At 41.8% G+C, this 17,990-nt stretch overlaps 1 protein-coding gene across 1 annotated transcript in view; it reads left to right on the top strand.

The window, feature by feature from the left end:
* The window catches only part of LOC132593353 (uncharacterized), a 320,494-nt gene that overhangs the window by 189,892 nt on the left and 112,612 nt on the right, over positions 1-17,990 (top strand). The window contains exons 3-4 of the mRNA XM_060283528.1: positions 3,466-3,567; positions 4,470-4,524. Coding sequence (XP_060139511.1) covers positions 3,466-3,567; positions 4,470-4,524 — 157 coding nt within the window. The remainder of the gene's footprint in view (positions 1-3,465; positions 3,568-4,469; positions 4,525-17,990) is intronic.

The raw sequence follows: 17,990 nt of genomic DNA, 5'->3' as shown, positions 1-17,990 counted from the left end.
TTCAAAGAGTTTTGCAAGGACAATTCTCATCATACATAAAGAACGATATTTGAATTTCTTGCCTCAGAAGTGTTAATAGTCAGGAAGTAATATTGTAGAATAGATTATGCCTGGATATTAATTGTCTTGCTTAGTTTCCTAGCGCTACTGTAATAAAATACCACAAACTGGGTGGTTTAAAACAACAGAAATTTATTCTTTCACAGACCTTGGAGGCTAGAAGACTAAAGTCAAGGTGTGGGCAGGGCCCTGCTCCCTCTGAAGACTCTAGGGAAGAATCCATCCTTGCCTCTTCCAGGTTCTGGTGGCTGCCAGCAATCCTTGGTGTTCCTTGGCTTCTAGAGGCATCCCTGCAACGTCTGCCTCCATCATCACATGGTGTCCTCCCTGTGTGTGTGTCCAAATTTTCCTCTTCTTATAAGGACACCAGTCATTGGATTAAGCTCCACCCTCATCTAATATGACCTCATCTTAACTTGGTTACATCTGCAAAGACTCTATTTCCAAATAATCATATTCACAGGGACTGGGGATTAGGACTCGATCATATCTTTTGGGTGGATACAATTCAACTCGTATCAATATTTTTTTAAAATTTAGTTTATTGAAGTATAGTTGATTTATACAATATTGTGTTAATTTCTGCTGTACAGTAAAGTGATTCAGTTATACATTTATATGTACATTCTTTTTCATATTATTTTCCATTATGGTTTATCACAGGATATTGAATATAGTTACCGGTGCTATACAGTAGGACCTTGTCGTTTATCTATTCTATATATAGTAGTTTGCATCTACTAATTTCAAACTCCCAATTCATCCCTCCCCCGCCCCCCTCTGCTTGGCAACCACAAGTCTGTTCTCTATGTCTGTGAGCCTGTTTCTGTTTCATAAATAAGTTCATTTGTGTCATATTTTAGATTCCACATACAAGTGATATTATACGGTATTTGTCTTTCTCTTTCTGACTTACTTCACTTAGTATGATAAACTCTAGGTCCATCCATGTTGCTACAAATTGCATTATTTTATTCTTTTTTATGGCTGAATAGTATTCCATTGTGTGTGTGTGCGCGCGTGTGTGTGTAGACACACAAACATGTATATACCACATCTTCTTTTTCCATTCATCTGTCAATAGACATTTCGGTTGTTTTCATGTCTTGGCTATTGTAAATAGTGCTGCAATGAACATTGGCGTGAACAGCTCATAGCAATATTCATATCTGCTTAGCCCGTATTATGTCCTATGTTCTAATTGACAATAAATCAAGAAAAATATTTTCCCCATGCAATTTCTTTCTTTTTTTCTCTGACACATGTGCCTAATTCTTTCACTTCCTCCTTCAAACAGCATCTACTCTACGAGCAGATGCTTCTCCCATAATAAGAAGCAGATAATACCCCACTTGAAGGACCTGGGATCAGGGCGGAGCAGTTTTCATGACAGACTCTTTATAGTACTTATATTTTCTCTTCTAACCTTCTTTTCCATTTCTCATCCATAATAGTTATAACAGTAGCTTGGAAGTAATCTTACAGTTCTTGTTATACTGCAAGGATTTCTCCATACTATCATAAAAACTTTGGTTATTATTTAATCTACCTCATAAAATTTCAACAACTAAAAGATACATAATTTAACTGTTTTCATATTTAAGACTTAGATTGTTTCCATTTTTTTCTTTTGCTTTAGTACTGCAATGAATATGTGTGCATATATCTTTTTTCTTGCTTTGGATTTTTTTTGGAAGAGAAATTTCAAAAAGACTATAATTTTTGTTATATCTTGATGGCTTATTGTGTGATACAGACTGCTATCAGAAATTGTAGCAGAATCCCTCCAATGTTATCATCAAGCTTATCATTTAAAATTTTATTTTAAATGGCCTTTAGTTATTTTAATTTAAACTGCAAGACAGGACACCTTATCTTTCTTTCACAGTTGTTAAAAACCCATGAGAAGGAAGTTAGATTGAATTAGTTGCATAACCCAATATTTAAAGTTTCCTGAGTTGATACGGCTGCAATAATTTAAGTTTTGTTCATAATGCCCACATTTTCAAATTTCATAGCTAAAATTAGGTAAAAATTTAAAAATACATATGCTTGTTTTATTAAGATAATTATAAGTTTGTTAGAGAAAAGACCTAGGATGTATAACTTCTTATTTTAATTAAATACCATTATTTTAATGTCTACTATGCTTGGTGGTGTTTTGTCCTACATACTCACTATAAACTTATTGAATAGAAGATGATTTACCTTTTAATGAATTCATTAGTATCTGCTTTATTTAAGCTTTAGTAAATAAAATTACCCACTTATCACTCACTTTTCTAAAATGACTGCTGCTAAATTAATTTGCAAGTTTATCAAATTGCACTATGACTTTAAAATGTATAGCAATCCATATTGATTAGGAATTTCCCTTTATATGGGATTTCTGACATGTGTGTATTTAAGATTGCATATATGATTAAAGGAGACATTATATTTCAAATATATATATATATATCCTCAGTGATAAATGTTTTAAATCATGTCTACTTTACATCGGTTACTTATTGTAATTGAATCCAAGAGTGTTCTGCTGAGGGCTGGCTGGCAAAAGAGGATCTTATTTAACCAATACCGTTACACTTTATTTCAAATTAATTATGTTTTTCCAATTCTCCTGTTTTACTGCAAGCATGGAGTTGGCCCCAAACTCAGAGTCAGCCTGGATACTCAATCCTACACTTATTCAATGCCAGCTTCCTTGTTGGTATCCACCCACAGATTCAGAGTTGCCTTCGATTAAGGAGTCCTGGTCACAGGCAAATAAGACAATGACCTCAATCTCCATGTATTAAATTCAGGATATAGTAGGTCTTGATTCTGGTCCTCTTCTGACCCCAGAACCACACCACGGAACCGAACAATCACGCTTCCTTCTTTATAGCTAATTACGTATATATCGTGTGCGTGTGTGTGTGTGTGTGTATGTATATATTTACATTTCCATCTTATCTCTCTTGTGTTCTAGGCTTGTTTTGCAATTCTTAAGTGGCTGGATAGACAAATGTTTGTAATAGGAAAGGAAAAAGAATGCTATTAAAACCAACTTTAGCTCAAAAAGGGAGAAGCATAACTTATTCTTAGACCAGATATCCTTTTATTTAAATGAAGTATCTTGGTTGAACATTTGCTACAACATTTGAATGCTCAGGAGATTGGACTGGAAAGAAACAGTGAACCCAAGAGATAGCAGAAGTCCTCTTCATGAGAAATGAACTTGCCTTTGTGTAGGGGGTGAGACATAAAAGGGGGGGGTGGGGAGGAGGAAGGGTGAGAATGAGAGAGCCTTCTGGAAGTCTGAGGAGATACTTAGCCAGTGAGAAATTTCTATTACTGTTGATGACCAGAAGAAATTGAAAAGACAAGGAATGTCTAACATTTAATTTTCATTTGTCACTTCAGCGTGTTACTATTTCCGTATCTCTGAGTCTTCGGGGAATCCAGAGAAGGAGCCGGTGTTCCCCATCTGGGCCGACATGAGGACAATGAATGAAGGCAGGAAAGGTATTCTACTTCTTGAGAAATAATAACCTTGGTTTTATGGTCCAAAGCACCAATCATTCCCTCCCTTGAACTCTCTTTATTACAGAATTCTTGCATTAGCTAAGAAGGCCTCTGTTTGGGTCAACACTATTCCCAAACAGTTTTGTCTGATCCCAAATGGTTCCCCTAAGAGCAGCAAGGCTCGACCTCAGCTCATCCATCATGCAAGGCAGGCCCAGGAGGCTGCAGGACCCAAAGCTTTGCAGTAACTGACATTCAGGTCCTCACTGATTGCAGTCTTGTCACAGAAGTTTGTGGAATCTTCCAGGGGCTGTGATTCCAGCATCTGCTTGCTTACACTTGGGCTGCTCCTGGCCACTTGGAGCCTGCTGGTCACCAGGACAGCGGCTTGGACAGACTGGTCCTCAGACTCTGTTCTCTCACTTGTCTGATATTTCTTCTTTATGCTTTGTCTGGTTTAAACTCTATACACTTTTGATCTACCCCCATATTTGTCTGTAGAATAATAGTTGCCCACTCATGTTCCCTTGATAAATATTTTCCCTTTGCCCACAGCTGAAGGATACCCCCTAAATTTTCAGTCTTAGCCTTCCATAGAAGGATTATAAGAGGCTTAGCCCTAATTATTACACAAAGTAGGACTCATACCAGACAAGCTGGACTCCCCTAGACACAGCCCTCCTGACTAAGCTAGAACTTAGAGTTGGTACAACTGGCTTCATCGCCTCACTGTCCTCTAGTGCCTTGCATATAAAATGCACTCAATGTACATTTCTGAATAAATAGATGAATGTTTTATTCTGATGGGAAAACAAAGGGAAGAAGAGAAATGGAAGAGGCATTCTAGTTGAAAAGGAATGCTATTAAGGCTAAATGTATTCATTTGTCTTTTTACCTAATAGGCAATAAAAGATTGCCCCGTTCGAAGAGAAATTCAAGGCTGGAGAGATGCCAAAGGTACTTTTATACAAAGTTTCCTGATACCCGTAAACTTGTCATAATTCCCTCTGGAGCATCTTTCTTAAAGTTCAAAGGCGTCAATTATAGTTGCAGGAGGAAAAATACAAAAAAAGAAACAAAAACATAAGCAGAGTTATATTCAGCAGAAATTAAGTATGTATAGAAATTCATTAGTGAGGTACCTGACTCTACTATAGGTTTGTATTTTTATAAATCGCACTCTAAGTGATCCATTAGGCATTTGGGAGAGAGACCTGAGATCTGGAAACAAACAAGCAAGCAAAGAACCATGATTTGGGCTTTGGTCCATTCTCTATAAATTATATGATCTTAAGCGATCACCAGACCCTTGAAGTTTCAGTTGCCTCATCTGGATGTTGGAAATAATAATTGTTGCCCTACTTGCTTCCAGAAATTCTTTTAATGATCAAGATGATGATAATAGTAACTAGTTATTAATAATTATACTCCTTTAATAGAGTTGTTTTTGGTTAAAAATTGAGTGAAGTGTGGTCCCTCCCCAGACCTGGGTTAAGGATCTGAATTTCTACTGGGGAGAGAAGTTGAAGGATGAGAATATTAGGTCTTGGGCAGAAAATAGGATTTAAAGAACACTGGTCAGTCACATATCTATGAAAATCTTTGTTGTTTCTACTTGAATAAAACAGCACACTACAAAAAACCTAAACGCCATTTTACACATACAGTAGATGGATGAGTCTGTGTCCTAACCTTTCTAAACTTCAGTGTCCTCATACACAAAGTGACAAAAATACCAACTCACACATTTCCTTTTCACCATCTCTTGTCTGCTAGACACTTCCCAGGATTTTTCAAGGAGATCACTGTAATATGATTTGCTTTTTTTTTTTTCAAAAATGTATATAATTAAGATATGTTTGCTTTTTTCTATCCAGTCCTTTTACAAGAGACTCAACACCTATCTGACATTCTTGGGATGTTTTCCTAGTCCTGCCCCCTGGGTCCTTCCAAACTCTAAAATTCTCCCAAGATACAGCTTGAGCTGGAAAAAGCTTTAGTTCTGTACCCATTTTAATCTTTCTTTCTCACAGCTATCACGAGAGTGTGGTTCTAAGCATGAGTTTACTTTTCCTCATCTTTATTTACCTTTCCCAAGATTTTAGAGCAAAGTTTCTCTTTGCTTTCTGCCACCTTCACCCTGCCACTCCCGCTTGAGCCACTCCACAAGTGAAGGCTGAAAAGCAATCTTTTTCAATTGGAGTAGAGACGTTGAAGATGCCTCAAAGCCATGTTGAAATTTTTATGCCAGGACTCTGTGTAAGAGAAACTCACATTTTTGAAGGTTTGTTATATGTGGCTTAACTGCAGTTGTTTACTCTCATGGGGTAAGGAAGCTGAGTCCAGGCGGGGGTCTAGGGCCCTCATGTGCAAATGGCAAGTCTCGTCGTCCGGAGGAAGTCATAGCGTCTGAGGAATGCTAGCTACACCAAACTCAACACAGCAGGCGAAGAAGAATCTACCTCATCTTCTCTCCCCAGCTCTCCACATTGCTGTTCTTCATCTCTCTTCTAAACCTATGTGAAAGGAAATCAGATCCATTTTCTTAAAGGAATTATCTCACTTCAGAGTTCACTTTAAACCTCTCTATAATCTTTCAAACTATTTTCACCATGACAATTTGATATGGACTTGGCAAAATTAGTGACAAAGGTTATTTCACACGTTTGGTTCCAAGGTGGTAGTCAATGTTCAGTGTCAAGACAGTTTCCATCCAAATTTTGAAGGCTAAGAGAAAACATTCGCTCAGGTGGAATGTCTCAGCAGCTTTGTGATTGTTTTTAGATTACTTAGCTACTCTCAAAGTTCACACCTGAAGGAAAGGTGAGGGCAACTAGGGCTTCTTATTTCAGTTTTACTGAATGATGAGCATGAATCAGATGATCGGATTTCTAGATTTATAGCATAAACGTACAACCACTCATGCTCATATGAATAATTACAACAAACCTGTTTCTTTTCAAAGTGACCAAATTTTAAGTTAAAAAAAGAAATCAACATCTAACAAATCATTAAATTATTAAATCAGAGTTGATTATTCACATTTAAAAATGCTTTTATTTTTTGGCTTTAGAGAAGTGCTCAAATCAGAAGCGTTTAAACTCCCACTATGCGGTAGAAGTTAGTCATGTATAATACAATGATCTAATATTAGACAGCAATGGATCTTATATAAGAACTGAAACAGAGTTAGAATTGAAACAATTTCATGTGAATGTGAGGGGGTTGGAAGTATTTTTAAAAGAATGTTTCTCATTGCTGCATGGATAGCGAGAGTAACTGCCAAAATGTGGGCAAAACGAGAGAATTATGCAACGGGAGGAAAGAAATCAAAACATGGAGCATAATTTTGACTCTATTGTTATCAGGCTTTTTTTTTTTTGAATTAATAATAAAATTGAGCAGGTGGAATGAGTCAGTTAATGACTCAGGAAGGCCCATAGGAAACTTCAAACTGTTAAGCAAAACATTCTTCCTCACCGTGAATTTCAGTTTCTTTAAATGGTCTTTCAACAGAAAACTTAATCTGTAAGGAGATCTGTCCACTGGGGTTAGCAGTGAGCCCCCTGGCCCCATCTGACTCCAAACCTTTATGAAAATGATAGATTGTTAGGACAGATTGTTCACATAATGTTTTTCAAATTTAGGGAAACAAATGTTTTTATGGCGCAGCCTAGCAGTTCCCTGGGAGAAGGAGGTGTGGGGATGTAGCCTATAGGAAATGGTCTCTATTTTGTGTCTTTAGTTTTGTTTTTCATTTAAAAGAAAGTTTTTATTTTATTGAAGTATAGTTGATTTATAGTGTTGTGTTAATTTCTGCTGTACAGCAAAGTGATTCTGTTATACATATATATATATTATTTTTCATATTTTTTCCGTTATGATTTATCACAGGATACTGACTAGAGTTCCATGTGCTGTACAGTAGGACCTTGTTTTTTATCTATTTTGTGTCTTAAAACAAGAAGGCGGTCACCCTTAGGTAGCCCTTGACTCTTACCTGTGCCCTGAAATGGTTTTCTAACTTGTCTCCTGCTGGACTCTCTCCTGTATTCCCACTACTCTGCTACAGGAGTTCTCTTTCTAAACTGGGATGCTGATCACGATAACAACCACTCAGTAGCTGGTCCACAGCCACCCCAGGTCCTGGTGACAGTGAGCTCCTTCCAGCTACTTTTAGGCTCTGTCAGACCTTGTGCCCTGGGGACACACTGTTCCCCCGTCAGAGACACCTTCCCTTTGTTTGTAGTTTCTCCGTACTTTCAAATGTTGTCTTGCGGCCTCCTCTGATCTCCTAACTTACATGCTGTCCATTGCGCCTCCCTCTCTATGCTCACAGTGTTTTATATTTACCTCGCTGAGCACTTTATGTGGTTCTGCAACCATTCGCACGTTTCCTCTACTTCTGGACTCTGCGCTCCTGGCCACTAGGGACCAATCTTCCGTCTTCGGTGAACTTCACAGTCCCTGGGCCCTGCTAGGCTTCAGATGAGGCCATGCGAGCGGCTTGGTGTGGATTCCACTGGCTGATGAAGGACCGCAGCATTCCTGACTGAGTCTCTTCTTCACGTTCTTGGGCCCTTGGAAATACCTCCTCTGGAAGGGAGCTGCCCATCAGGTCTCCCTGCCTGTGCTTTTGTGGAATCGGTGAAGCTGTGTAGGGGGCTGTATTGGGGCTCAGACTCTTTGAGGCCCTCAAATGTCTGCACTGCCCATAGCCACACATGCCACACACACGTGGCACAGGAAGGTCCCTATGTTCTGTGTAGCAGTGGGGATGACGTTTTCTGCCCAGGGGTCAGCCTTGGTCTGTTGGGCCAGGCCAAGCACCATGTACCTGATTCTCTTTATCGTTTTGTCTGCAAATCGACTCCTGTGCAGACACTCAGGAGGGGCCATTTACCAACTGGTTTATCAAATTCCACCAAGACGTGTAGCCAGTTTCCACCTCAGCAGGGACACCCCAGTACATTTATATTTTCCTCCATCACCCAGACAACAGCTGATGTTTAGTAGGTGCTTTCCTAGGTGTTCCTGGGACTCTCTGAAGAAGGCTTTCATGTTCCTGAAAACCTCCCTGTTGACACTGACCAGCTTGGCCTGGGGTTCAGCACCCCATCCTGCCCTTTTTCTTTGTGCTGGTCGTAATCCATACCCTCAGAGCTGAATTCTCAGGCTGAGCCATACTTCTGGGACCTTTAACTGAAGGTTGGGAAGCAACCTACAGAAAATAGTAGGTTAGGTTAAGTAAAATAAATAGTAAAATAGTAAAATAGTAGGTTAAGTAAAACCCTTAAAACCAGATGCTGGAAATGGCTGCCTCGTGACGGCCTCTCAGACCTGCTTCAGTGAACTCTCTGAGATGCTCAAAAAATAAAATATTGTATTCTAAATAAAAAGCACGTACAGCATGGGGCCTTTATTGACATTATTAAAATTTAGGTCTTCCTTGACATCTCAGCTCCCTATTCTAGGAAAAGATGTTTACTCCATTTTGATATAATTGAAGGGAATCCCTAGATAGTTCTACAGGAACACAGGGATATTCTGCTTCCATACCCCAATCTCCTTTTCACAAGATATGCTGTTAGTCATCAAATTGTCAAAACTTCCACTCGTAGTATGGATGGCACGCCCTACAACTAATCAGTCAGGATGGCCCTCTGTCATGACAGGGACGCATCCGGGATGGGGTGCTATATTTGAGAAATGCTGGTCTGGAAGGAAGTTTGAGACTTCACATGTATTACCACCATGCATACTTTGAAGGTGGGATGGAAACACTGAGAATAGTAAAGTAGTAGATAATATTAGAAATGATATTATTTTTATTCCCCACTAGACTTTTAAATGGAAATTTGTCAATTATTTCTCCACAATCCCTTTTCTGAAAAACCTTCATGCCGGATGTGTTTCAGAGTTCAGAATTTTTCCGATTTTAAAATTTCTGTAACGTTTCCAGTAGGGTAAGGCAGTGCCCTGGAGTTAAACACCAGTGGTGATATTTCACAATTGCAGATCAGGGATCATGCCAACAGCATGAAAGCAGAAGTTTCCATGGCAGGTTTTGGAAAACATTCTGAAGAGACAGCTGGCACACACCCTTGCTCTCTGCTTCTTCATCCCTATCTATTCTGCTGCCTAGAAGATGGACCCTGCCATCTTGGCTTCTGAGGATGAGAAGTAAGAAACTTGAGCTGAAAGGACCATGGGTGTCAAACCAGCCCTGCCCATCTTACCTCTGGGCTTCATTTGCATGAGGAAGAAAAGAACTTTTATCTCTTTTAAGCCACTGTTACTTCTTTATTTATTTTCGGTCACATACAACCACACCTAACCGTAGGTAATTCAGATCTAATGGAGAACTAAAGTCCTAGATTTGGTGGGATTTTTAATACCTTACCGGGCAATCTATATCTCAATTTGCGTATAGAGAAAGCCACATATCAGTGCATTATATTTAGTATGCATTGTGCAGCTAATTAGATTTTATGCATGAAAATATAAAAGCCCCACCGTAGAATCCAGAGTAGTGTAGGTCCTTTATGGGCTTGAGGTGGGTTCTCTTTATTTTCCTCATTTACCTTTGGCATGACAGTGTTTTTAAAAAAACACCTGACACAAAAGTGACTCATCATAGTGGAGGAAACCATTCCCCCGTCCTAATGGTAAGTTTAACAAGTAGTTTGTTTTGCCTCAATTTTTCTAATGCTCATAGCGTTTGCGATTTAACGGTGCCCGAAAGATACCTGCAGCTTAGAGCAGTCAGGGCGAGGTGCCTACTTGACTACATTTACTATGGAGAATATTAAGAGCAATTCTAAAACAAATAGAAGTTTCTCCTGCTCATTCATTTAGGGCTTGATTATTCCCACACGTGGAAATCAGAACTATTATGGGTGTCTAAACTCTGGTTGCCCATAGAGCAAGGGTTGACCACTCTGAACAGCTCACTCCAGGCTGGTTTGTGGGAATCCCTTTAGAGTTTTTTTGAAAGGTCAAGGTTGGCAGAGCCTGGAACAGTAGGACTCCAAACAGCTCTGAGTCAGGAGCTGCCAGTATAGGCAACTGGCTGTTCTTCTTGATGGGTTTTATTGCTACTCGTATTTTTAGCAAAATATTTTCTCTCTTGAAAAGGCCCAATTTATCTTTCAGTTTTATTTTATAACGAATGCATATGCTTTAGAAACATGTTCCTTTGACTAAGGGCTCAGATGGTTAGTATGTGGCTCTCATGAGGTGTATATTGTCTGTGCATAATTAAGTTTTTTTCCTTATTACCATGACCCTAAGTTTACTCCTCACTTGTGCACGCCTTGGTCTGTTTTGTTGTGGCCTCAGTCTGAATGCCTCGGTGCAAATGTTTGCAAACTATGCTCTCAGAGCCCCAGGATTCCACAGAGGTCTCTCACGTGCTGCCGAGGAGTATGAGATCGTTCCTGATCTCCCTACCTGCTTTTCTCATAGTAGATCACATCTTATCTATATGTACACTTCTGTTTGAATAAAAGAGCTCTGCTGCTGGAAGATAAAATAAATTTAAAAGTACTGGTGGAGGACAAATCCATCACCGTTACTGGAACAACAGCCTCCAACGTATGTTCCATTAAGTGTGGACAAACGTTACCAGTATTAAATCATTTGAAGTATTGGGTTGGCCAAAATGTTCGTTCGGTGAACGAATACGTTGTTCAATAAAGTTCTTGGTGATAACGAAATGTGTGTCTTTTATTTTTACTTAAAACTGAATGAACTTTTTGGCCAACCCAATATACCAGATTAATTTAATCAGTTTTGATACGTCATGGGTCAAAGCAAAGAAGATGGGTTATTGCTTCTGTTCTTAGCAGCAAAGCTGTTTTCCAATACTTTACTTGTGAGTTTGGGATGCTAGGAAGTATGAGGGGTTTCAGGACAAAGAGATTTAGGAGGCACTGATCTCCTGAGTTGTTGCAGTGACCTAAAGAAGACTGAATATGCTTCCAAAATGCTTATCACACAGGATAACACAGAGACATTGAGGGCAAATTGGGCACATTAAACTCTACTTTAAATTAGGTAGGTGTAAGTAGAGGCATTCTTCCCTTTCTGAAGGCAAATTCTGGTTCCTCACCTCCATTTTGATGCCTTTAGGTTCAAATTCAAATCAGTCTCTCTGCCTTTAGCAAGAACTAAAGCCTATAAGATCCTGGAACCCCATCTAAGTCATGAAATTGGGATGTGGTGTTCAGGAAAGTCTAAGCTGTTCTGGTTAACTTCAGTAATCTAAAGGCTGCCTTCCTATCAGGTAGCAGGAAATGGTGGCAGTTTTCCAAAGATAGGTTCTCTGAGCTTCACATAAGTCAAGTCTCAGTTTTGGTTGAAGTGCCCATTGGGAACAAGGGAGCCCTCTAGGTGTCCAGTGACAAAGTTCTTACCTACAAAGAGAGGACACCGAGGAGGAATAAGGCACTGTCACTGCTGCAGGTCATCCTTCATTTATTCATCCACTCAACACATATTATTGAGTCAATGCAGGCACTGTTCCAGGCACTGGAGTTGTGGCAGTAAACAAAATAGACAAGTATCTCTGTCCTCGTGGAGCTTACCTGTGAAGGACAGAGGCAGACAATTAACAAACAAAGCAATAAAATGCTACAGAGAAAAGTAAAGCTGGTAATGGAAAAACAAGAGCTGGGGGAGGGGCTGCAGTTTAAAAAGGGTCAAGGACGTTCTCAGTGAGAAGGTGACATTGAAGCAAAGACTTGAAGGATGTCAAAGAGCCGATCATATGGACATGGGCTGGTGAAGGGAGGGTGTTCCTGGCAGAGGACGGGTATGGAGGCCAGTGTGCTGAATCAGAGGGAGGAAGGGGGACCAAAGACAGTGGTGCCCCGGTCCAGTGCCTGCCTGGCTGCAAGCCCCCAGCCCATCTGGTTTGGGAGGTACTTCTGATGCCCCTTTTCCTGGGCACTTCCCTTGGCCCATTGTGGGCCACGGAACACAGACAGGCAATGGACAACCTGGATTTGAATCTCAGACCTGTCTCTAATTCACATACCCATGTGACCTCTACTGGCCCAGATTTCCTCATCATAGAACAGAAGGTTGGGCTAGTAGATTTCCAGCTCCTCCCCTTCCCAACTGTGAAGTTCATTGTTTTTTTAAAAGCACACCTTAGAGTGATAGGATTTTATTTCATATGCTAATATGCCCTTTCCTAAACAATGTACTGTGAAAGTTCTTTATACCTACAACATACAAGTGAAAAACAAAAGCAAGAGCTTTTGAGCTACAATGAAATGTTTTACATTTTATTAGTATTATTATTATTATCTTATTGTTGGCACATTTGTAGGAGAAGCTTGGTGAGCTGAGAAAAGGAAGCAAAATTTAAGGAAATTCAATGAGACTATCATTTCCCTACACAACCATTAGACACCGTCACATCTATTAGTTCTTGTTTTTTTTCTTTTCTTAACCTCAAAACATGTGAGATAAGGTAAAGGAAAAAATAACACCAATGACTTTGACAGCTGAGGAAACTGACAGTGAGTAGATTTTAGGACAACACTCAACTAGTTAACAGCAGAAGTGATATTAGAACTGATGTCTCTTGGGTCTGAGTCTTACGATTTTTCTACCAAGCTGCAGTGAGAACCACAGAGACATTTAATGAGAATGTCTGCAGACGCTGTCACTAAAATAACACCCTGTGAGAAAGCTGATGAAGTCAACTTGCTTTTGGCCCTCCTTGCCTCTAGGCTGTGTTACTCCTTACTGCAATGCACGTTCACCCACCGTGGTTTACCTCCATTCACCCCACCACCTGCAAACACGGATGGAACACCCAGATGTAACACAGTCCAGAGGGGAAAGCAGTGAAGATAAAATGTCATAAGTGCCACAAGTGAGATGTGAGTTGTGTATACGGAAAACAGCTGGGGGAACCTGTAACAGCTGTGGACTGGGAGACTGAGAAGCTTTCACAGAGAAGATGACATTTCTGTTGGTTTGAAGGAGATGAGCAGGAGTCTGCCAGGCTCAGAGAGGAGCACATGGCACGCAGGCAAACTCATCACACACAAAAGCACGATTCCGGGTAAGCGCGCGGCACGTTGGGAACCGGTGGTAATCCATCGTGGTTAGAGCCCAAAGTATGTTGTGCGTGGATGGGGGATGAGGCTTCAGAAAGTAATCTGAGAGAAGTGTCCTGTGATACATTTCACATATTTCACATTTTAACATCTTGGAGAAGACTCAAAGTGCAAATGTCACTTATAGGTAGGAAATCTCGGTGTCTTCTTCCTTCTCCTTAGGTGGTGAAGTGAATTTGAGGAATCTCTTAATTCCATCCCCTCCTTTGCTCTCACATCCTTTTCTGCCTCTGACCATCATGCTCCAAGTAGATACATGCTTTTCCCCACCTTTTCCTCTTCCCTGCTTCTCTCATGAAAGTTCCGGTCCTTCAAAGAAAGCTGGCTCTTTGGATATAGCACAGATACACTCTTATTTCTATTTCAGTTCCTTTGGGTGCGAAAACCTAGGAGGGAGCATTGAGCCTGATGGAAGGCCTTCCTCAAGGGGGCTTGACGCTCTGGGAGAGACCCTTACCCCGGAGCAGCATAAAGATGGTCAAACACGCACCAGCCCCCCTTCCCTGGTGCTCTGTTAGGAGCTCCAGCAGCATGTTTCTGAAGAGAAGACTGTCAGTCTCTGAACCTAGAAAACATACCTGCCCCTGGACCCAGAATATACTCTTCCAAGTTGAGAAAAACAATCTTTCTTTTTAAATGGGGTAACATCTCTGGGATATATCATTCCCAAAATAAGATCCTCCAATTTGGAAAAATCTAGCTGAAATAAATGAAAATAACAGATGGAAGAGAAATAACAGAAGCTTTCCAAAGAACGGCAAGACATATGAAGGGGGGAATCATCTGTCTAGAAAATGGTACTCAGTTGTACTTTTGAAATTAAAGGTACATTGACTGCTGAAGAGATTGCAATGTTTCTCTTGACAATTCCCCTTTACACATTACGTCCTTTCTGGGCCCAGGTTAGCGCATGAGAGGTGTAGTTTGCTTTTCTATTCCTGTTTCTCCCATTTGTGCAGTTTCCCTCTGTTCAAAGGTGTTCACATCAACCGTTCTGGTCCCCTGGATAAAGGCTTGGGCTCTTGGCAGAGTGCTGGATAAATACAGGCTCGCGCTCTTAGCATAGGGATGTTTAATAACAGATTTGTATGTCCGTTGAGGCTTGTCTGAGTGCAACCGTGGGCAATCGGGCCTCCTCATCACCCTGCGCGGGGCTCAGGACAGCAAGGCTGGGTCTCCCATCCCAGCTCAGCCGCTGGCGCCGGCGCACAGCAACAGCAAGTCGTCCCCTGCGAGCTCCTCCTGTGGTCCAAGTCTGGAAGAACACGGTTCTGCTCCCTCATTGACAGTGGAGCCTATAGGTTACATAATTCACTTCCCCGTTCCTGCTGTTCCCTTAACGGTGAGCCCTGGCACACCACTAACTTCCTGTGTTGCCTGCATCCCCGACTCCTTCCTAATGACCACATGAAGGCCTTTGAGGGGTCCGTGCACTGCGGGGCAGTAGGGGAGGGCTTTGTCCTTGGCTGTGAGGGCATCCTGTCTAGCGGCTGACCCCTTCCTTGGGTTGCTGAGAGGTGTTCATGCAAGGGAAGAAAGGGGAGCTTCGGTCAAACAATTTGTCTCCAATCCCTACCCTTTTTTGTCCAGTCTAGTGAATGGAACCTCTCACGTTAAGCTTAGGAAGAGCAGGTCGTGAGCCACTAGCCTTTTACTCCTCTCCACACTGACCCGGTCCCCCCTCCTCTTCCCGCAGCTCTCTGCACCCCTCCGCAGTCAAAGGCATTTCTGGTCCAAAATCTCATCATCTAAAATGTCCCTATAAAAGGAGGAGAGAGAGAAAGAAAAAAAGAGGGAGAGACGTGTAAGGACCACTTCACCAGTCTAGCGTTTCCCATGAGAACTTGCCCCTTAACGATTCCTAGATTTAGAAGGTCCTACAGAAAGTACCATTTGTCAGTCTCAGAGGGGATGTATTTGCACGTGAGCCCCGCTGTGTCCTGGAGAAAGCTTCTGAGAAGACTGGGTGAGGCCAGTGTCATCATTTATTTACTTCCCATTTCATTGAAGATTTTACAGATAGGTGTTAAGTAACTCCAGGGCTGTTTTACAACAGGGCACTGTAGTACCTCCCTAAAATTTCGATGTAATCCATTCCAGAGTGAAAGCTCGGGGGAGGGTCCTGGAAACAATGTGCTGTAGAACTTCCAACTTCCCCCCAGTCCGCCTTTCACAACTTGACAAAGCCTCAGGGCAGCAAGTGATGCAGGTACATTCTCACTCAGTGTCAGAGTGGGGTCCTGAGGTCCGTGTTCCCCAGTTAATGTCTGAGGCAGGAAGAGTCGCCTGTCACTCATCTCTCTGCAATGCCCTTGCGCTTTCTGCTGCATTCCTCACTGTCGTAAGGGAGCAGGTGGTGGCTGTGAGAAAAGAAGGGCAAGGAGGAGGTGCTGAGAGCAGAATGAACCGGGGAGTGGAGCACAGTGGAGAAGAAGGAGATAGCTAACATCCCGCTGGAAACTCCCACGCAGACAAGCCGCTGTAGCAATAGCTTGGCATCAAGTCTGAACGTTAGGCCAGGGCAGCACATCTGCTTGCCATCAAATCTTCCCAGATCATTGCTTTCCTTTTTCTTTTTCTTTTTCCTTTTTGCCCTCCAGCTGCTAGGAAAGAGCATGTTCTTTCCTTGTAGTCTGCATCCTTGGAATGTGACATCATTCTCTTGCCTTCTGTGGCAACATCAACTCAACAAAGACAGGGGGCGGGGGAACAAATCTTTTTCTGAAAGGAGAGGAGAGAGACTTTTGAAGAAAAGAAAATTCATATCACTCTGTACAAGGAAGACTTCTTTTACCTGACTCCATCATTTCTTGTTTTTCACATCATTTTTGGACTTAATTTTCAAAAACATCTGACAACGCTGGACAATTGCCTCCCTCAAATTGTTCGTGCCCAGTTTTCTTCCTGATTACGTCTACCCATTAGAGGACAAATTCCTTTCTAGTAGGTCCATGGAACTCAGTACTAGACTCTTTCAAAAAAGATACATCCTCTGTGCCCCCTTAGTCACAGCCCCTCGCTTCTTAACGCTTGGCTTCTGCCTTCCCTACTCTATTGAAACTGCTCCTGTACAGATCACCATTGGTCTCTTTTTTAAAAAATAAATTAATTAATTAGGCTGAGTTGGGTCTTCGTTGCTGCGCGTGGGCTTTCTCTAGTTGCGGCAAGCGGGGGCTACTCTTTGTTGCGGTTCACCGGCTTCTCATGGTGGTGGCTTCTCTTGTTGCAGAGCACGGGCTGTAGGCGCATGGGCTTCAGTAGTTGTGGTGCGCGGGCTTGGTGGTTGTGGCTCACGGGCTCTAGAGCACAGGCTCAGTAGTTGTGGTGCACGGGCTTAGTTGCTCCGCGGCATGTGGGATCTTCCGGGACCAGGGCTCGAACTCATGTCCCCTGCATTGGCAGGCGGATTCTTAACCACTGCACCACCAGGGAAGTCCCCCACCATTGGTCTTTTTTAATTGCAAACTGTTTCAATGTCTGTCTTCCTTAACTCCCTGCAACACTGTCACTCCTCCCGAAAACTGTCCTTTCCCCCTTTTCAAAGCTTCTCTCTCTTCTCTACCTCCTGCCTTAGAAAGTTGGTTATCTCCCATGGCTTTATCTTCTTCCTTTTTTCTCTCCCCCTTGTCAATTCCATCCACACTATGATCTCGCCATTTACCTCCCCATCTCCAGAGCTGACACCTCTCCCATGCTTCAGAGCCTTCTTCCTACCTGCCTCATGAGCATCTCTAAAAAGTTGTCTTCTGAGCAACTCAAACTCATATTTCTAACTGAACTTGCCTACTTTTCTCCCCAACCTATCACTCCTCTGTGTTCCTTCTTTCCAAGGCACTCAGGACCATCCTTGATCATACCTTTAATCTACTTTCTTTCCATTCCATTCCCATTTTCATTACCCTAATCAGGCACTTGATACCTCCTGTCCAGATCATTGCAGTAATGAAGCTGATGTCCTTTTCTCCATGTCCCTCCCTACTCAAGCGTCACCATAGTTCACACACTGCACATGGTCTCCCAAAAGGAAAGCTCTGGTCATGCTACCCTTCCTGCTCCATGACCTTCAATGATGGCTCTTCAGTAATTCTCAAGGTTAAAATCTGCCTTAGCTTTTAGTACCCTTGATGAACTGGTCCCAGTCTACTTTTTCAGCTTTACTTCCTACCACTCAGCTAAAAACTGACATGTGTGATATTTCCTTTCTATGCTTTATATTTTTCTGCTACCGTTACTCTACTCTCTAGTCTTTCTGCATTTCTCGCAATCATTGCATTCCACAGTCTCACC

This window comes from Globicephala melas, chromosome 14, assembly GCF_963455315.2.
Source record: "Globicephala melas chromosome 14, mGloMel1.2, whole genome shotgun sequence".
In the NCBI taxonomy this organism is placed as follows: domain Eukaryota; kingdom Metazoa; phylum Chordata; class Mammalia; order Artiodactyla; family Delphinidae; genus Globicephala; species Globicephala melas.
Note: the sequence above shows the minus strand (reverse complement) of the source record. Positions and strands in the feature narration are given on the sequence as shown.